The 21,850-nt window shown below is 46.6% G+C and overlaps 1 protein-coding gene across 5 annotated transcripts in view; it reads right to left on the reverse strand.

Moving 5' to 3' along the window:
• Positions 1-2,798: 2,798 nt before the first annotated feature.
• The window catches only part of pknox2 (pbx/knotted 1 homeobox 2), a 343,270-nt gene continuing 324,218 nt past the window's right edge, over positions 2,799-21,850 (reverse strand). For all 5 annotated transcript variants that reach the window (XM_067971059.1, XM_067971057.1, XM_067971055.1 and 2 more), the window contains 3 exons: positions 20,034-20,110; positions 3,849-4,024; positions 2,799-3,441 (listed from right to left, as the gene is read on the reverse strand). In XM_067971059.1, the coding sequence (XP_067827160.1) occupies positions 3,209-3,441; positions 3,849-4,024; positions 20,034-20,110 (486 nt within the window). In that variant the 3' untranslated portion in view covers positions 2,799-3,208. The remainder of the gene's footprint in view (positions 3,442-3,848; positions 4,025-20,033; positions 20,111-21,850) is intronic.

Here is a 21,850-nt window from a genome sequence, read left to right on the forward strand (position 1 = left end):
ACTTCTTCAAAGGGTAGTGGAAATCTGGAACTCTCTCCCAAAAATTTCAAAACTGAGATTGATAGATTTTCGTTAGGCAAGGGTATTAAGGGTTATGGAACCAAGGTGGGTAGATGGAGTCAAGATACAGATCAGCCATGATCTAACTGAATGGCAGAACAGGCTCGAGGGGCCGAATGGCCTACTCCTGTTTCTATATTCCTAATGTTGGTCTTTATCTCAAGGGGGCTGAAATACAAAGGGAAGTTATAGCTTCAGTCGTATAGACCTTGGTCAGACGCCATCTGGACTACTGCATTCAGTTTTGATCCCCACACCTCAGGAAGGATATATTGGCCTTGGAGCTGGTATAGTGCAGATTCACCAGAATGATACCAGGGTTTAAAGGTTTACATTATGAGGACAGTTTGTATAAACTTGCCTTATAGTCCCTTGAGTTCACAAGGTTAAGGGGTGATCTAATTGAGGTATTTAACAAGATGAAGGGATACAAATAGGGTAGATACAGAAAAACAATTTCCTCTGGTGGGGGAATCCAGAACAAAGAGAGCACAATTTTAAAATTAGAGCTAGGCCATTCAGGAATGAAATCAGGATGCTCTTTTCATACAAAGGGTGGTGGAAATCTGGAACACTCTTCCCCCAAAAGGGTGTGGGTGCTGGAAAATTTCAAAACTGGCATTGACAGATTTTTGTTGGGTAAGGGCATCAAGGGATATGGAGCAAAGGTGGGCAAATGACGTTGAGTACAGATCAGCAACGATCTAATAGAATGGCGCAGCAGGCTCGAGGGGCTGAACGGCCTACTCCTGTCCCTATGGAATCAGTGGCAATGGTATGGTGTTTGAAGTGGGATCGAAGAGAATGGCTTCAGTCTAATGACAAATGGTATAGCTGCAATATGAATTCAAATAGAACTGGGTTTAAAACCAACCTCGAAGGAAACACAGAATGTGAGGGACAGTGTATAAAAATGGAATTAACTGATTTAGCAGAAGACTATTTTCAATTTGTGTCAGAACCCCTATTAGATGTCACACAGAGAAGAGAGTGAGGGAAGATCCCAATTCAACAGCAGTCACCTTTTAATAGCCAAGCTGTCAAATGGAATATTTCCAGGTTTGAAGACAATATTTGACTCTCCTTTACTCACCTCTTACGGGAGATTTCTCCTGAAGGCCAGTAGAATCCTCTCCCCGTTCACTGCCCGGATGTCCAAGAGTTGTAGTTTTTAAGGTCAAAGGTGCCTTTGTGTCATGAATTACTCGAGGGATTTGGTGAACAATGGAAACACAGAAACCATCCAGCATCCAGCCTCAAGTGACAACTGCTCTAGAGGATGCAACATTTAGAAGTGATGACTGTCTGGAGAAGTGAACAGGTCTGTCTCTGGGCGTCCCCAAATCCCGAGTATTTCTTGGACAAACTCTGGGTGGATATGGAACAAAGGCGGGTAAATGGAGTTGAGGTACAGATCAGCCATGATCTAATTGAATGGCAGAACAGGCTTGAGGGGTTGAACAGAACCTCCTGTTCTTATGTTCCCAGGAGGGTGAATAACGAAATGATTGAGTGCTGCTCTCCCCACCTTGTTTACGCCTGCTAAATATTGGCCTGGGAGTGTTACCTTATGATTCAGATGCCAGATGGACTGTGTATTAACTGTCCAGTTGGAAACACATCAGACTACAGTGACATCTAATCTAATCTAGTGCTGAGGAGAAACTAGAAGCAAGCAGTTGAGGAAAAAAATAAATTGGTGCAAAGGCATAACTCTTGATGCTTTGTACAACACAGTTGAAAGCCGCATGCGGCAGTGACGACGCACAACACTGTGATGACATTTTTAAGTGATTGCTCCAGAACCTATCGAGATGAGCCATACTCCTACAGTGTGTGGAAGGTGCTTAGTGAAAAAGGGCTTAAATTTTCCCCCCAAAAACAGGCTTTTTAGTATTTGATTCATATTTTAGAAATTTCTGGACAGCTACTCAAAAACTAGAGTTCAAAACAAGGCAAGCAGCAATCCTGGGGACAAACCAAAGTCTGGTGTCATCAGTCAACAGCAAGGCGATATTGAAAACTCCTTGGTTGAAAAATCCACTCGGTAGGCCCAAGTTCGCCATGCTGCAGGGATAGGGTTGCCAACCCTCCAGGTCTCCAGGAACTAAAGATTAATCTTCTGGACATTGCTGCGGGCAACACCCGGGAGAAAAATCATAGGGGCATTAAAGTAAAATTGTGTTTTTTGAATTGTCTTAAGAACATAAGAAATAGGAGCGGGAGTAGGCCACAAGGCCCCTCCTGCTCCGCCAGTCAATCAGATCATGACTGATCTTCAACCTCAACTTCACTTTCCTGCCCGATCCCCATATCCCTTGATTCCCCTCGAGTCCAAAAATCTATCGATCTCAATCTTGAATATAATCAACGACTGACCGTCCACAGCCCTCTGGGGTAGAGAATTCCAAAGATTCACAACTTTCTAAGTGAAGAAATTTTTCCTCATCTCAGTCCTGAATGGCCGACCCCTTATCTGGAGACTATGCCCTCTAATTGTAGACTCTCCAGCCTGGGGAAACAGCCTCAAGAGGAACACTTTTGTTTATTAGGAAGGAGATGACGCAGTTGGAGGGAGGAGATCGGGTGATGAAACCTCCAGGAATGCATCCCAAGAGCGGACAATCCTACACAGATAACTAGTTCTAAAATTAAAGGTCACGTGACTCATGGGAGCCAATTACGGCCGATCTGGAGGCAAGGGTGGGAGGAGTGAACAGTGCAACAACTGATATCTGCCCTTTTTCAAACGTTATTTATTTCGGTGAGAAAGAGGGGGCGAGAGCCTGAGGGGCACAGTCTCGTCATTTTGCCCCTCCCTCCCTCCTTCCCTCCCTAGTGTTAAGAAAAGCCTCAGTCCAAATGTAAAACCAGGGGCAGCGAGGGCCTGTGGAGACGGCCACACCAGCCAAGTAAAAAATACAAATGTAAAACAAATGTCGAAAAAAATGAACGGTACATTCACAATAACATTCATTAATACAGAATAAATCACAAAATAGATTCTAGACACAGGGGCCTTCATTCTTACGACTGTCACATCGACGTGACCTGTTCATGGAGAAGAGTCTTTCATTTTTTTTAAAAAACAGTCTGCACACTGGTTGAATTTTTCTTCCTTTGCCTCCTCTGTGTGCAAGCAGAGCTGTTAGTCGAGCGAGTCACTATTGTCCAGGCCCAGGTCACTGACATTGGTCGTCTGTAGTTCCCCATTGTCATCCTCCTCCTCCTCCTCCTCTTCGTCTTCAATCTCCTCCTCCTCGTCTGTTCCGTCAAGCGAGTCGTCGCCCGCGTGACCAGCCATCATGGCCTGCTGCATGGCGAGGGTGGCAGTGTCTGAGGAGAGCGTCTGGAGACTGTCCATAGCCGCGGTCATAGTGCCTGGAAGGGAAGGGGTTCATTACTACTTGTATTTAATTAAAGAGAGAAAGGGAGTAGAGAGCGATAGAGAAAGGGGGTAGAGAAAGGAAAGAGTGAAACGCGGGAAGAGGGGAAAGAGAGAGAGGGAGAGGAAAGCCGGGGGGAGGGGGGGAAGCCAGAGTGGAGGGGGGAAGCCGGTGGGGGAGGGAGAGGGGGGGAGGAGAGAGAGAAGGATGGAGAGACAGGTGGAGAGAGGAAGGTGGATCGAGATAGAGGGAGAGAGATAGAAACAAATGGCAAGAAAGACAGGTAGAGGGGAAGAGACTGCAGGTGTTGCAGTTTATGAGATAGAGAGAGCGCTGCAGGATATCAGGCACTGAGACTCGTTGTGTGTCAGACTGTGAGGTCAGTGCCCAGAGCACACTTACTGTCTGGGTTACTGGGATTCCCTCCTTGCTGCTGTAGCACTCCCGCTGCGATTGAGTCAGGCCAGAAGCGTTGAGTGGGCCGGTGTTGAGATTTGATTTTCTTGGCTTTAGGAGCTGGGTCAGGATTACTGGCATCGAGCATCGGCTGCAGGATACGCCGCCTGGCATTGATAAACCTGGCGTGAGACGGAACGGGGTTAGAACAAAGCTCGGACTGCACCGGAGGGAGCAGACTATCCCTTCTCAATAGCTTTCTCGAAGAACACAATTGAATAGCATTAAGTTCATGTACTTGAACTGCACATCCCAGCCCCAAGACCTCTACCGTTGGGAAGGACAAGAGCAGCAATATCATGGGAATGGCAACCAAGGTCCCCTCCAAGCCACACTCTATCCTGACTTGGGCATTTATTGCCGCTCCTTCATCGTCACTAGGCCAGAATCCTGGAATTCTCGATCCAACGTCACGACGAAAGCACCAGTAAAAGTGACCATGAAGCTGTCGGATTGTCGTAAAAACCCAACCGGTTCACGAATGTCCTTTAGGGATGGAAACCTGCCGTCCTTCCCCGGTCTGGCCTATATGTGACTCCAGTCCCACACCAACATGGTTGACCCTTAGCTGCCCTCTGAGGTGGCCTAGCAAGCCACTCAAACCGCTTGTGGTTCAAGAAGTACGTCAACCACCACCTCAGGGCAACTAGAGACGGGCAATAAATGCCAGCCTTGCCAGCGACGTCCACATCCCTGAGAACAAATGAAAGAAAAAGGACTGCAGCAGTTCAAGAAGGCAGCCCACCATCATCATCTTAGGGCAACCAGGTATGGTGGATAAATGAATAACGTTATAAAAATGAAATTCCGTAATACTGAAATCAGGGATCATTTCTGCTTTGATATATTTTTCTCCGGGATTTAAGGGGTGATTCTGCAATCGCAGGGAGCGCACCTTGGCAGCACGTGAGTTATTCAGCCACAGCTTCCTGAGATTCGCTCTCCCGTGGGTGCTGCCCCCTCCTGGCAGAGCCAACTTGTGGAGTTTATTTCACTTGGTGGAGAGGTAGTTAATTACTTGTGCAAAATTCCTTTGAAATACACAGGTTAGTGGCGGACACTGGCGGACATGCACAAAGACGTTCGCCAATAAGGAATTGGACGGCCCAAAGGAGTGGGCAGCTGTTGCCAACACTCTGCCAGCTCCATTCTCCTCTGCCACCAGGAGGGGACTCCCTGCTTAGTAGGGGGAGGGGGCACTGCATGGGGTGGGTGGGTAAAACAAGAGCTTGGTGTGGGAAGAAAAACTGCCAACATCAGCCCCCATCCTACCCCTGGCAGGTACCGTGTGTGCTGGGGTGCCAATCTGCATAGCTGTTGTCCGATTTGGGCTGGGGGGAGAGGGGGGGGGGGGCGGGGAAATCAGCCAGTGACCTTCCTCTCTATCTCTATCTGCTGGAAAGCACAGGTGAGCGGCGCTGGCTATGGACAGGCTTGGTTATCGTGCCTCCTGCAGTGGAACAGCCTGCCACTGCCCATTGTATAAGCTCAGCGATGTTAAGCGTGCGCTTGGGAAAGGTGCTGGAGGAACGTACCCCAGCAATGGGACCATTAGCTTTAGGAGAAGGGGGAAGGGAGGAGAATGCAAAAAAGTTCCAGCAGAATGCCCAGGGAAACCAACAGAGACCTTCACTCATGGGGCCGCCCCACAGTTGGGTGGGTGCCAGCACTGCGGCCAAAGTGGGGCGCCCTGTTAGTGAGGTACCCTCCCAATAACCTTGGCAACTCTGGTGGGGGGTCAGTACTGGAGGGCACTGTAGAGCGCGATCCTGAAATAACAACAACTTGCATTTATATAGCGCCTTTAACGTAGTAAAACATCCCAAGGCGCTTCACAGGAGCGTTACCAAATAAAAAATCTGACACCGAGCCAAGGGAGGAGATATTAGGACAGGTGACCAAAAGCTTGGTCAAAGACATAGATTTTAAGCAGTGTCTTAAAGGAGGAGAGAGAGAGGTAGTGAGGTTTAGGAAGGGAATTCCAGAGCTTAGAGCCTAGATGGCTGAAAGCACGGCCACCAAGAGTGGGCCGAAGGGGATCGGGGATGCACAAGAGGCTGGAATAGGAGGAATACAGTATACTCGGAGAGTTGTAGGGCTGTAGGAGGTGGCGAGGGACGAGGCCAAGGAGGGATTTCAAGAAAGGAGGGAGAGAGAAAACAGGGAACTACAGGCCAGTTAGCTTGACATCAGTCGTCGGGAAAATGCTAGAATCTATTATTAAGGACTTGGTAACAGCGCACTTTAAAAAAATCATAATATGACTAGGCAGAGTCAACATGGTTTTATGAAAATAGATTTGTCAAACACAAATTCCCTAAGAGTTTTTTGAGGATGTAACTAGCAGGGTGGATAAAGGGGAACCAGTGGATGTAGTATATTTGGATCTTCAAAAGGCATTCGATAAGGTGCCATAGGAAAGGTTATTACACAAGATAAGGGCCCATGGAGTTGGGGATAATATATTAGCATGGATAGAGGATTGGTTAAAGGACAGAAAACAGAGAGTAGGAATAAACGGGTCATTTTCTGGTTGACAGGCTGTTACTAGTGGGGTGCCGCAAGGATCAGTGCTTGGGCCTCAGCTATTAACAATCTGTATTAATGACGTAGATGAAGGGACCGAGTATAATGTATCCAAGTTTGCTGACGATACAAAGCTAAGTGGGAAAGTAAGCTGTGAGGAGGACACAAAGATTCTGCAGAGGAATATAGATAGATGTGAGTGGGCAAGAAGGTGGCAGCTGAGTATAATGTGAAGTTATTCACTTTGGTAGGAAGAATAGAAAAACAGAATATTTTTTAAATGATGAGAAACTATTAAATGTTGGTGTTCAGAGGGATTTGGGTGTCCTTGTACACGAAACACAGAAAGTTAACATGTGGGTACAGCAAACATTTAGGAAGGCAAATGGTATGTTGGCCTTTATTGCAAGGGGGTTAGAGTACAAGAGTAAGGAAGTCTTGCTGCAATTCTACAGGGCGTTGGTGAGGCCACACCTGGAGTACTGTGCATAGTTTTGGTCTCGTTAAGGATATATTTGCCTTAGAGGCGGTGCAACAAAGGTTCACTAGATTGATTCCTGGGTTGAGAGGGTTGTCCTTTGAGGAGAGATGGAGTTATACTCTCTGGAGTTTAGAAGAATAAGAGGTGATCTCATTGAAACATATAAGATTATGAGAGGGCTTGACAGGGTAGATACTGAGAGGCTGTTTCCCCTGGCTGGACAGTCTAGAACCAGGGGGTCACAGTCTCAGGGTAAGGGGTCAGCCATTTAGGACTGAGATGAGGAGAAATTTCTTCATTCAGAGGGTTGCAAATCTCTGGAATTCTCTACCCCAGAGGGCTGTGGATGCTCAGTCATTGAGTTTATTCAAGGCTGAGATCAATAGATTTTTGGACTCCAAGGGAATCAAGGGATGTGGGTATCGGGTGGGAAAGTGGAGTTGAGGTCGAAGGTCAGCCATAATCTTACTGAATGGTGGAGCAGGCTCGAGGGGCCGTGTTCTTATTTGAACACAAGAATGAGAATTTTAAAATCAAGGTGTTTGGGGACAGGGAGCCAGGGGTGATGGGAGAACGGGACCTGGTGCTAGTTAAGATACGGGCGGCAGAGATTTGGGATGAGCATAAGTTTATGGGGGGTGGAAGCTGGGAGGCCGGCCATTGGAGCATTGGAATAGTCGAGTCTGGAGGTAACAAAAGTATGGATGAGGGTTTCAGCAACCGCTGGGCTGGGGCAGGGGCGGAGACGCGCGATATTACAGAGGTGGAAGTAACCAATGGAAATTGCGACCCAAGGAGATTTGAGACCAATAATTCCTACATTTCTGCGGTCAGATAGAATCCCAGGTTATTCTCTCTCAGACTCACGCACAGCTCTTCTTTTCTTTCATGTTCAACTTTTTGCTTTATATCCCCCATCTCTCCCTAATTTCAACACCTAGCAGTCTCACTGGGTCCCAGACATGAGGTATCTGGGAATCCCTCTATGCGAGACATAAATCCCTTTTTCCCCACTGCTGTCCGTCTGGTTTTGGGCTGGACAGTACAGTTTTTCCATTGGGCTGTCTGGAAATTTCTAGAACTTTAGACCTGACATCAGATGACGGTTTTTTATTTAAGTCATATTTTCCGCCAACATCTATTTACCAAGTTGAGGTATTAATTATCAAGGTTTCGATTCCTATTCATCATCAAAGCAAAGTTCAGTACTTGAGCCATGTCTCCACTCTCTGTGCCATCTCTATCCTGCCCTTTTGTCTGATCTTGGATGGCAAGAGCTGGTGGGTGGCTCTCAGTACAGGTGCGACTGGACTCTTCACCAAATGTTGCTTTTACTGGTAACAATCTGCCTGGAAAGTGGAAAATGTGACTTTTATTTTCCAAAGTAAACAGTCCCTTGGACATGGAATGAAAATAAGAAACTCCGTTAATCACTCTAAGCGCCCCCCCCACCCACCCACCAGAGAATCATAGAAAGGTTACAGCACAGAAGGAGGCCATTCGACCTATCGAGTCCACGCCAGCTCTATGCAAGAGCAAGAGGGTAAAATAAAATGGTTAAACAAAACCCTCAGGAAACCTAACATGCAGCAAGAACAGTACACGGATACATAGAGGGAGAGAGAGAGGGCAGAGGAAAAGAGGGAGGGTGGAGAGAGGAAAGGAGGTAGGGAAGGTGGAGAGAAAGAGAGGGAGGAAGGAGGGCAAGTAAAGTGAAGGAGGGGGGATGGACGGTAGGGGGGGGGGGTGGTGAGAGAGAGAGAGAGAAAGAGAGAGAGAATCATAGAATCATAGAAATTTACGGCACAGAAGGAGGTCATTCGGCCCATTTTGTCTGTGCCAGCCGAAAAAGAGCTATCCAGCCTAATCCCACTTTGCAGCTCTTGGTCCATGGCCTTGTAGGTTACAGCAGCTCAAGTGCACATCCAAGTTCCCTTTAAATATGATGAGGGTTTCTGCCTCTACCACCCTTTCAGGGCAGTTAGTTATAGACCACCACCACCCTCTGGGTGAAAACATTTCTCCACAACTCCCCTCTCATCCCACTACCAATCACTTTAAATCCATGCCCCTTGGTTATTGACCTCTCTGCTAAGGGAAATAGGTCCTTCCTATTCACTCTATCTAAGCCCCTCATAATTTTATACACCTCAATTAAATCTCCCTTCAGCTTCCTCTGTTCCAAAGAAAACAACCCCAGCCTATCCAATCTTTTCTCATAGCTAAAATTCTCCAGTCCTGGCAACATCCTTGTAAATCTCTTCTGTACCCTCTCTAGTGCAGTCACCTCTTTCCTGTAATGTGGTGACCAGAACTGTACGCAGTACTCAAGCTTTGGCCTAACTAGTGTTTTATACAGTTCTAGCATAACCTCCCTGTTCTCATATTCTATGCCTCAGCTAATAAAGTATCCCGTATGCCTTCTTAATTACCTTTTCTATCAGTCCTGCTACCTTCAGGGATCTGTGGACATGCACTCCAAAGTCCTTACTTCCTCTACACCTCTCAGTATCCTCCCATTTATTGTGTACTCCCTTGCCTTGTTTGCCCTCCCCAAATGGATTACCTCACACTTCTCCGGATTGAATTCCATTTGTCACTTTTCTGCCCACCTGACCAGTCCATTGATATCTTCCTGCAGTCTACAGCTTTCCTCCTCACTATCAACCACACGGCCAATTTTTGTATCATCTGCAAACTCCTTAATTATGCACCTACATTTCAGTCTAAATCATTGATGTATACCACAAAAAGCAAGGGACCCAGTACTGAGCCCTGCGGAACCCCACTGGAAACAGCCTTCCAGTCACAAAAACACTAGTCAACCTTTACCTTTGCTTCCTGCCACTGAGCCAATTTTGGATCCAACTTGCTACTTTCCCATGGATCCCATGGACTTTTATTTTTCTAACCAGTCTGCCATGTGGGACCTTGTCAAAAGCCTTGCTAAAATCCATGTTGATTAGAGGTGTGAGGGCAGAGAGAAAGTAGGTGAAGACCAGGAGAGAGGGTGACGTGGGGAAGAGGGAGGGTGACGTGGGGAAGAGGGAGGGTGACGTGGGGAAGAGGGAGGGTGACGTGAGGAAGAGGGAGGGTGACGTGAGGAAGAGGGAGGGTGACGTGAGGAAGAGGGAGGGTGACGTGAGGAAGAGGGAGGGTGACGTGAGGAAGAGGGAGGGTGACGTGAGGAAGAGGGAGGGTGACGTGAGGAAGAGGGAGGGTGACGTGAGGAAGAGGGAGGGTGACGTGAGGAGATGGAGGGAAGAAAGAAAGGGAAGGAGGGAGGAAGAGAACGGAGAAGAAAGGAAGGTGAAGAGGAAAAGAGAAGAAGGGGAATGAAAGTGAGGAAAAGAGGAAGAAGGAGAGATAGGAAGGCAGCTAGGAAGAAGGGGCGAGCAAAGTAGGCAGAGGGAAAAAACAGGGAGGGGGAGGGGGAAGAGGGGTGGAAGGAACGCAGGAGGAGTGTGAGGTGAGAAGAGAGGGAGAGTAGAGAAGTAATAGATGAGGAAGGGAGAGAGGATATGGGAGAGAGGAAAAGCAAGGAAGATGACAAAAGAGGGATGGGAAGAGAGAGAGAAAGAAAATGAAGGAGGATAGAAAGAACGCACATGTGAAGGGGAGAGAGCGAGCCCAATGAAGGACACAGCAAGGTAGCAAAATAACATGCATGCTGACTGGAGGGTCTGAGCTTTCTCGAGACTCCAGGATTGAGGAAAGCTGGGAGATGTGTGGCTGCAATTCACAAGCAGCAGAAGCTGAATGAATCCAAGCACAGAGCTTCTTGTACTGAGAACATTAAGAGCGAGTTTATAAGTGCCCGGGACATTCAACTGACCCCGAGTGTGTTTTAAACCCAAGCTGGCACCTAACAGCAGCAGATTTGCCTCTTTGTGCTCAGACATGAAGCATAATCCGAGCACAGTGGGGAACGGAGAGCGGGGAGTGTGGCATCTGACCACGGAGCCCGTCCAACTTAAGTCTCTTCGCTGTCCCATCACAGTTGCTCCAACACTGACCCCGTCCTCGTCCCAGTCCCTGACTCCGTCACTGACCCCGTCCCCGACACTGACCCCGTCCCCGACCTCGACACTGAACCCGTCCCCTTCGAAGAGGTAGGTTTTAAGGAGTATCTTAAAGGAGGAGAGAGAGGTAGAGAGGTGGAGAGGTTTAGGGAGGGAATTCCAGAGCTTAGGGCCTAGGCAGCTGAAGGCACGGCCGCCAATTGTGGGGTGGAGCAAATCGGGGATGCGCAAGAGGTCAGAATTGGAGGATGCAGAGATCTCGGAGGGTTGTAGGGCTCTTGGAGGTTACAGAGATAGGGAGGGGCGAGGCCATGGAGGTATTTGAAAACAAGGATGAGAATTTTAAATTTGAGGCGTTTGTTGCCGGACCGGGAGCCAATGTAGGTCAGCAAGTATGAGGGCGATGGGTGAACGGGACTTGGTGTGAGTTAGGATACGGGCAGCAGAACTTTGGATGAGCGTAAGTTTATGAAGGGTGCAAGGTAGGAGGCCGGCCAGGAGAGCATTGGAACAGTCGAGTCTAGCGGTAACAAGCACGGCCCTACAAATGACTATGACCTGGAACAAGACCAGAGCCTTCCACAAAAACAGCCACTCAATGAGGCTCGTTCATTGCTACAATGATTCATGTATACCCTGAACATAATGTACGTCATCCTCTTTCAACCAAAGGCAGCCAATGTTCAGCCCTACCTTATATTATTCCTTTAAGATAATTTGTCCGGGGAGGGGCGGGGAGATGGATTGAAATAAAGATATTTGTGACGTTACACTGTAGTGACATTTGTAATGCATGCTGGGATCTGTAGTTAGATGGGGGGAGAGGAGGGAATTGACTACAATTCCCACAGTGACACAACCTCTAACGTCAAACTGAGTTTGGGCCTTTTTAATAGCTGCCTGTCGTCATGGCAACAGTCTGCTGCTGTCAAATTCAGCTGCTGCAGGAGTTTGACTCGAACAAAAATAGAACATTTTAATTGTTAAAAACAAAAAGCATTTTTTAAAAAGAAAAGATCTTGTACGTGAGGAACGATCTATTTGTAAAAGTGAAGGAGGGGGTTGGCGGTAGCTACAAGAACCGAGCTCCAACAGAAAGCACAGATTGAGATGAGGTTTCTACGAAGTTATTGGGAGGATAGCTGATGGGGCAGCTCAGCGGTGCAGTGCCCTGGTGTGTCGACATCATGCCACCCTCTGGGCCGTCGGACTCGGGGCGGGGGGGGAGAGGGAGGCTGCGGAGAGGTCAAAGGCCAGGGAAGCAGAAAGAGCTGGTGAGCATGTTAAATCTCAGGTCACATAAAGCCCAAGTCAAAGACAACTTACAGAGCATGAGCGGAAACATGGAATCGTAGAACGTTACCACATTGAAGGAGACCATTCAGCCCATCGTGCCTGTGCTGGCTCTTTGAAAGAGCTATCCACTTGATCCCACTCCCCTGCCCTCTCCCCATAGCCTTTTAAATTTTTATTTTTCGCCTATTTATCCACTATTTTTTTAATAAAAAGCGGTTAATGATTCTATTTCCAACGCTATTAGGGCATTGCGTGTCCTAAAAACCCTCTGCGTAAAAAATTGGTCCAAACTTCTAAATAGGATGTTGGCTGGCAATGGCATGTATGTCAGAAAATATATATTTTTTAATATATAGAAAGACAGAAAGAAAAACTTGCATTTATGTAGCATCTTTCACGACCTCAGGGTGTTCCAAAGTGCTTTACATCCAATGAACTACTTTTGAACTGCCGTAATGTAAAAACACGGCTCACAAACAGCAGTGTGATAATGAGCAGATAATCTGTTTTTAGCGATGTTGGTTGAGGAATAAATATTGGCCAGGACACTGGGGAGAATTCCTCTGCTCTTCTTCGAATAGTGCCATGGGACCTTTTACATCCACCCGAGAGTGCAGACGGGGCCTCGATTTAATACGTCATCCAAAAGACGGCACCTCCAACAGTGCAGCACTCCCTCAGTATTTCACTGACGCGTAGATTATGTGTTCAAGTCTCTGGAGTGGAGCTTGAACCCACGACCTTCTGACTCAGAGGTGAGAGTGCTACCCAGTGAGCCACAGCTGGCACTAAAAATATATATAATAAATTAAAATAAATTACTGCATTTATTGGCCATACAAAGTGATTATTGATGAGATTTGGGACCTACAAATTGGCAAGTTAAAGGCCAGAGCAGTTCAACCCAATTAGAGTCTGAGATGGGTGACCCAGCACCTGACCTCAATGTTCTGCTTTGGTCAATGAAGTGGAGATGCCGGGGGTGGACAAATGTAAGGAATCTTACAACACCAGGTTATAGTCCAACTGTTTGTCATTCCTTACATTGATCAATGAAGCCAGCACAGGTTTGACCATTCCCTGCCTCGAGGTGGCAGCACCACACTGTAACATAAGAGTTGTAAACAATTTTACAACACCAAGTTATAGTCCAGCAATTTTATTTTAAATTCACAAGCTTTCGGAGATTTTCTCCTTCCCCAGGCAAATGTTTCAAGATCTCCTTGAAGCCTACGCCTTCAAGGAGATCTTGAAACATTTGCCTGGGGAAGGAGAAAATCTCCGAAAGCTTGTGAATTTAAAATAAAATTGCTGGACTATAACTTGGTGTTGTAAAATTGTTTACAATTGTCAACCCCAGTCCATCACCGGCATCTCCACATCATAACATAAGAGTGGTCACGTCAGTCCGTGCTGTGTGCTGCTCGTTTAATGACACCCCGCGGACACAAGAGTTTTGCAGGAATTTTCCAGAAAGTTCTCAGAAACAGTGAAGCACTTTTGTCATAACAAAAAAGCTGGAAAAGCACTTACTGATCCAATTTCATCTTCTCAAACCGATTATCTCTGTCAAGTTTTTGAAATAAAGAATGGAAAGGCAAAAAAAAAAATAACTGAGGACCTTTTAATACAGCCAGAGGCTGAATCCTTAAATAAATATTCCTGGGATTGGCGTTTCACAGTAACTGCAGTCTTGCAAAGCATCAACAACAGCCAGTAAAGAGTTTGGCATCTCTGGTGTAAAATCCACTGCAGTCACTGAGATATCACCTGGCTTCTAGATACTGATCCTGCAGCATCACTTCTGTACTGTACCGGCTCTATTTTAAAAACAAATTGGTTTAATTGGTGTAATCACGCTGCAATGTGTTTAATGGTATAAACCTCTGGCACTGAGGTAATTATGGTTAGTGTCAGATTACCACCACTGCTAACTTTACACAGAGAGAGGTAAATATGCAGCAACATTTATCCCAGACAGAACATAGAGCTAAATAATTCTACCATACAGTGTGGCCCAGCAGAATCTGTTCAAACATACAGTTCTCCTTTTGCCATATCCTGCTGTTCATTAAGATAAATACCAATGAGCGAGGACATTTGGCATTCCCAGCTCATCCTGCCACAGAAACCGATAGCCCAGTGTCAATTCTGTGCCGTGGCCTCTTCCCCACTACAAACTGGGTTCAGACTGTCCAAACTCACTTCACGCAGGACCTCCCCTGCCAACAGATAAGGGGGGCGTTTATCCCACCAGTCCGGGGTTAGATTTCACCCTGTTTGCAGTGGTGAAAGAACAGTGTCTAACCCACTGCACAACACACTTGATCAGTCACACAGGACAATAAAGTGGGCCAATGGAGTTGAGGCACAGTTCAGCCATGATCTAACTGAATGGTGGAACATGCTCGAGGGGTGGAATGGCCTACTCCTCTTCCTTTGTTCCTATTCTCCTCGTCACCCCACCCGCCATCCCAGCTCCGATAATCCAAAGTTAACACTTCCACGGAAAACGGACTCATGCAATACTTAACACATCTTCACTCCGTGTGAGGGGTAGAGGGGACAGAGAAGAAATCACAGATTTAAACCCATTGTCAACGGCTGTACATGTGCTTTGATTTTACTGGACTTCACTGGAGATTAGAGAAGGGGAGAAACTAAGAGAAGGAAAAATAACGGGATTGCGCCAGCCCCTTATAGCTTTAAGCCATGGGTATTATAAGAAATAGGTGAGAACAATTGGGATACATTCGATGCGATCTTCCAAAGTTTCATGGATTGGGAATAATACTGGTGAATTGGAAGGTAGTGAACATTATTCAAAGAAAGGAAGACTGGACAAACCAAGTAACTACAGACCAGTGAGTTCGAGGTCAGTGGGAAGATTACTCGAATCCAGTATCAGGGACGGAGTGAATGAACACTTGGAAAATGCAAAGCTGATAAGGGAGTCGACGAGTTTTGAGAAAGACGGGTCATGTCTGACCTAAAAGAGTTTCTTTAAGAGTCACTGAGGAGGTGGACAGAGGTCGATCCTGTCAGACACGGGCTTTCCGCCAGATCTATGGCAATGTTAAACCGAGGTCCCGTCTGGGTCCAGCAATACAGGACGCACTGAAGCTCTATGGGGAAAGGCCACCCCACCTTGTATTGCACAGAATGTATTGGAAGAGATGTACTGTGTTTTAAAATTGTAATAATGAGATCTAGTGTATTGCTTTGAACTGCCTTGCTTGGAATTGTGTCTTTTTACTTGAACTGTGTGTAACTTTAACATTTATGAAATAAAGTATATTTTGAAATTTAAAAAAATTAAACAGAGGGCCCATCTGCCCTCTCAGGTGGACGTAAAAGATCCCACGGCACTATTTCGAAGAGGTTTAGGGGAGTTCTCCCCGGTGTCCTGGCCAATATTTATCCCTCAACCAACACCACTAAGACAGATTATCTGGTCATTATCACATTGCTGTTTGTGGGATCTTGCTGTGCCCACATTACAACAGTGACTACACTTCAAAAGCACTTCATTGGCTGTAAAGCGCTTTGAGACATCCCGAGGTCGTGAAAGGCACTATATAAATGCAAGTCCTTTCTTTTCCTTTTATGGAGACACAGCAGGAGCAGCTCCAAGCAAATTCCTGGCAGAGGGCTGTCAGAAGGCATTTGATGAGGTTTCATGCAGAGGCTGTCGGCTAAAACTGGAGCCCATGGATTTGGAAGCTGGGGGCGGATAGGAAATGAGGCTGAAGGTAGGAAGTGGAGTTGAGGTAAAAGGAATATATTTATATTGGCCAACAGTGACTAGCGCTGTCCCCCAAGGGCCAGTATGGTGGTGGGGGGGGGGGGTCTCAGATTTTCAACCTATATATAAACGAGTTTTGACTTGGAGAATATACCCAAGGTGGCAGGTGATGCTAAGCAAGGAGGTATAGTGAATTGTGAACAGAGGAGAGTATTGAATGAGGACATAGATTAAGTGAGTGGGAGTGTCCACAAATCAGGTTGGTGAACGCACGCTAATTGTGGGTACTGCCAGCGTGCATTCACCTTCCGATCGAGGGTTACGACGGGCACGCAGAGATTTACTGATGGGAGTGGCCGTTTTGAGATAAGGGTCAGCCCGGGCACATTCTTGAATTGAGGTGTCTGCCGAGTTACAGAAATGCCTGTGGCCTGGGCAACCTACATCTCCAGAACATTCTCAACAAAGTTTTTTTTTTTGCTTAAAAGATATTTTAAATCATTTCCGCTTTAGTCCTTTGCTGTGCCAAGCATTTTCAGTGCACTGTGTGGGTAGCAGCTAACCGCAGTGCTCAGCGTAATCCGACTGTAAAGTGTCCCTTTGTTTCTGCCTCCCTCCCACCTCCCTAAATCTATCTGTTCCACTTCACCATAATGCTACGGCTAAAAGCGCGCATAATGGGTGAATTCTTCCGAGGAGATAGGGCCTGCTGTGCCTCTGACTCTCTGCTCAGTGAACAGCTGAACTGTTGCAGGCCCTCACACAAGGCTTGCTTTGTCTGTCGCTCTGCTTTTAACCCCAGGCGGTGCTGGAAGGACGCCCGAAGCCAGGTCGGCAGGAGCACGTTCAATAAGCTTTCTGTCAAAATTGTTCACGATCCGTTACCAGCAGAGCCTCTTTTAACTCCTTGCGTGGTTACAAGTGCGAGGCGGTGGCACGTTGGAGCGTCACGGCCGTGTAACGGTCTACGGCGAGGGAGCATGGCCTGGTGACGAGCGTCATCGCTAATGTGGAGCGGCGGGGGACGAGGATCGGTGCCTGCAGCTTCCCACGGGGCTGACGTTTCAGAATCTTGCCCGCGACCCAAAGGTTGGGCTGGAAAAGCTGCCCGCAAGGAGAGTGCAGGAAAAGTATTTCACGGGACAGGATAACTGGAGTCATTGTGCCACCTCCTCAGCGCTCCTGCGCTTCCAGTGCAGAGTGGCTCTCGCAGGGAGTGCACGGTGGGAAATTGTGGGCGAATAGCCTGTGATTGTCCATCCACAGAAACACAGGAACAGGAGGAGGCCATTCAGCCCCTCAAGCCTGCTCCGCCATTCAATCAGATCATGGCTGATCTGTACCTCATCTCCATTTACCATTTACCCGCCTTTGCTCCATATCCCTTGATACCCTTACCCAACAAAAAAAATCTATCGATCTCAGTCTTGAAAGCTTCAATTGACCCGCAGTCTTTTGGGGGAGTGAGTTCCAGATTTCCACTACCCTTTGTGTGGAAAAAGTGCTTTTTGATTTCACTTCTAAATGGCCTAGTTTTAATTTTAAGATCATGCCCCCTTGTTCTAGATTCCCTCCACCAGAGGATATAGTTTCTCCATATCTATCCTATCCAATCCTTTAAATATTTTGATTCAAGGGAATACCTGTCCTCATAATTTAACCCTTTAAGCCCTGGTATCATTCTGGTGAACCTGCACTGTACCCCCTCCAAGGCCACTATATCCTTCCTGAGGTGCGGTGCCCAGAACTGAACACAGTGCTCCAGATGGGGTCTGACCAAGGCTCTACATAACTGTAGCATCACTTCCTCCCCTTTGCATTCCAGCCACCTTAAGATAAACGCCCACATTCCATTCACCCTTTTGATTACATTTTGCACCTGTGCACTAGCTTTTTGTGATTCGCCATTAAAATTAACATCGTCTATTTACGTGCCTCTGGAGTCAGCGGCTAGGGAACGAAGTTTGTGGCGAGGACCAAAGGCAATGGCTTCAGTCTTCCTAATATTTTTGCTTATCCAGTACCGAATGTCAGACAATACAGATAATAGATAGCGTGCCAGAATGCCTGGGTCCCTGATAATATTTAGTTATTTGCCCAAACACCCCTGCCCCGGGATGTGTCGCTCAGTTCCTCGAGTCCCCCGATGTCCCACTCAGTTCCCCAGGCCCCCGACGTCCTGCTCAGTGCCCCAGGCCCCCGATGTCCCACTCAGTTCCCACATATCCTCGAGGTACCACTCAGTTCCTCAGGCCTCTAATGTGCTTGCTGCTCAGGTCCCTCACATGCCGCCCAGTTCTCCAGGCCTCCCCCACCATTTTGTGACCTTTGATGTGGCTTTTATCATCAGCTTCTTTTACTGTTCATTTGAATCGTGAACCAAACAAGGCTCAGTCAGCTGGCAATGTCAAAGATGAGCAGTCAGTAAGTAGGGGAGAAGATTCCAGACAGACATTAGCTTTCTCCTGCTCTCTTCACTTTGAAAAACCACTTCTTTCTAATATAGTGCCCTAGGCCTCCTACTGCTGTAGGACATGCCCATTTACACAGCAGGATGGATCCCTCAACATCAAAGCAAGCAGCAGCTGCGTTTGTATGGTCAATTGTAAATTTGTGTCTCTTTCTGGCTGCGGCACCTTCCCCAATAAACGTAGAAATAAAATCCCTTCAAACTGTTTAAAAAACGTTCATTGGCAACGAGGGGGTTCAATAGATTTATTCCCAAGACTTCAAACCTTATTTCCCTTTTGAAGATTTTTATCAAAACAGTGATTAAAATATTTTCCCCTTTGGTGCCAGGGATGAGGGACTTCAGTTATGTGGACAGACAAGAGAAGCTGGGGTTGTTCTCCTTAGAGCGGAGAAGGTTAAGGGGAGATTTAAAAGCGGTGTTCAAAATTTAAGGGTTTTGATAGAGTAGATAGGGAGAAACTGTTTCCACTGGCAGGAGGGTCAGTGACCAGAGGACACAGATTTAAGGTAACTGGCAAAAGAACCAGGGGGGAGATGAGAATGATTTTTATGCAGCGAGTTGTTATGATCTGGGAGTAGATTCAATTGTAACTTTCAAAAGGGAATTGGATATATACTTGAAAAGGAAAAATTTTCTGGGCTATGGGGAAAGAACAGGGGCGTGGGACTAATTGGATAGCTCTTTCAAAGAGCCGGCACAGGCATAATGGGCCGAATGGCCTCCATCTGTGCTGTATGATTCTATGATTCTTTCTTATCAGCTTTTCCCCAACAAAAAGTAATTTGTAAACTCTATTTAAAGTTTAATTTAACCGTCAGAAATCGTGCGGGTTGATTAACGTGCGCTAGAGTCTGCGCCCAATAGTCCGACGTGTGCTCCAGGCGTGAATTCTTCGCTAGGAGTGCAGAGGCCGAAGATTAGCCTTAAATTCCCAAAACAGTTCACCTGCTGTTACTAAGGAAAAGTTTTAAAATTAAACAAAGCTTGTAAATTATCATTCACATGTCTTAAAAAGAATGGCAGATGTGGGATTCAAACCCTGCTTAGTGTACATTGAGTGCACCCCTAATTAACATGTTAAGAAGCATTTCTGATGTAATAATCTCAGGAGGCCCATGATTTGAGGGAGATAAGGGGTCCATTGATCAGAGAAAGGAGAGCGGGAGCCCCACATAATAAATTCCACCATAATCACTGGATTTCCCTATGCTAAGTAACCCGCAGCCATGTCACTTGGTTGGCTCAACATTACACTCTTGTTCCCTTCAGGAACGGGAGACCAGAACTCTTTAAAACTTAATAATTAAAGCATTTAAAACCCGAGCCAGCAGATAAGGAAAGTCCTCAATCGATCGTGCCAGTGTAGAATTAGCCGACCTCAGCTGGGGATTGGCCAGATCAGGTTACTAAACATCTGCAGGCTTGAGTAACTGGCCAGGATTTGTCCCTCCTGAGCTCCCATATCTCGTTATGCTATTGTCAGTTTGTTCATCTCGAAAGACGGCATGCGCTCATTAAATTATGGAAATAAAACGTGTATTTCTTCAATCCATCTCCATCCTCCGCCTGAATTTCAAAGAGCACTTACCAGTTGTTGACCTGTAAGAGCGTAAGGTTGGTTTGTCCAGCTATCTGTCTCTTTTCGTCCTCCGTTGGGTACGGATGCTAAAGAGAAAAACACAACATTTCCATCAGAACAGCTGCACCAATTTACGGGCCCAGCAGTTACCAGTTCTCACAGAGAAACTCTTCGTGGAGACAACACAGCTGCTCCAGGCTGCCCTGGGGGCATGTTACTCAAGTTGGCTCCAGCTTACACTCTAGTCTAGTGTCCCTGGAGGGATCATGGACACTTTAAACTTAGCAATTAAAGTAATAGGCCTGGGCCAACAGACCAGGAGAGTCTGAGATCCGGTCTTGTCTGTGGAGTCATCTGATCAGTGGGCTAGTGGTAAAGCTGCAATTTCACCTCAGTGTCCTTTGGCTAGAGAGAGAATGAGTGAGTGAGTGATAGAGTTAATGTGTGAGAGTGTATGAATGTGAGTGAGTGAGTGAGTGAGAGAGTGACAGTGAGTGAGAGAGTGACAGTGAGTGAGAGAGTGACAGAGTGAGAGAGTGACAGAGTGAGTGAGTGACAGAGTGAGTGAGTGACAGAGTGAGTGAGTGACAGAGTGAGTGAGTGACAGAGTGAGTGAGTGACAGAGTGAGTGAGAGTGAGAGCGTGTGATAGAATGAATGAGAGAATCAGGGAGTGAATGAAAGAGTAAGTGAGAGAGAGGGAAGAGTGAGAGGGAGAGTGTGTGAGTGAGAGTGTGAAAAAAATAATCAGCCAAGAATCTCACTCCTGATTGCCACCCTGCTGAAAAGTCCATGCGTGTGGACATCAGGAAGGACGGGATTGGGGTCTACTTTGATGTCCCCTCCCCCAAAGTGAGCAGCTTGCACCGCGGTGTACACCATTGGGGCTCACAGATGAAGAATGGCCATTAGGGTGGGGTACTGGAGGAACAAACCGCAGCACCTTCAGGAGAGGAGGGGAGAAAATGGAAGAGGGAAGGAAAAACAAGAAGTAACAAATTGATATATATTAATGACCTGGACTTGGGTTACAGGGCATAATTTCGAAGTTTGCAGATGACACAAAACTTGGAAATGTAATAAACAGTGAGAAAGATAGTAAAAGACTTCAGGAGGACAGAGACAGGCTGGTGAAATGGGTAGACACATGGCAGATGAAATTTAATGCAGAGAAGTGTGAAGTGATTCATTTTGGTAGGAAGAATGAGGAGAGGCAATAGAAACTAAATGGTACAATTTTAAAGGGACTGCAGGAACAGAGAGATCTGGGGGCATATATACACAAATCTTTGAAGGTGGCAGGACAAGTTGAGAAGGCTGTTAAAAAAGGCATATGGGATCCTGGGCTTTATAAATAGAGACATAGCAAGGAAGTTATGCTAAACCTTTATAAAACACTGGTTAGGCCCCAGCTGTGTCCAATTCTGAGCAGCACACTTTAGGAAGGATGTCAAGGCCTTAGAGAGGGTGCAGAGGAGATTTACTAGAATGGGATGAGGAACTTCAGTTATGTGGAGAGACTGGAGAATCTGGGATTGTTCTCCTTACAGCAGAGTAGGTTAACAGGAGATTTGATAGAGGTGTTCAAAATCATGAAGGGTTCTAATAGAGTAAATAACTCTTTCCTGTGGCAGGAGGGTCTTTAACTAGAGGACACAGATTTAAGATAATTGGCAAAAGAACCAGGGGGCGACATGAGGAAAAAAAAAATTACGTAGCGAGTAATTATGATCTGGAATGCATTGCCTGAAAGGGTGGTGGAAGCTGGTTTAATAGTAACTTTCAAAGGGTAATTGGATAAATACTTCAAGGGGAAAACTTTTCAGG

Source organism: Heptranchias perlo, chromosome 33, assembly GCF_035084215.1.
Source record: "Heptranchias perlo isolate sHepPer1 chromosome 33, sHepPer1.hap1, whole genome shotgun sequence".
Taxonomy (NCBI): Eukaryota; Metazoa; Chordata; class Chondrichthyes; order Hexanchiformes; family Hexanchidae; genus Heptranchias; species Heptranchias perlo.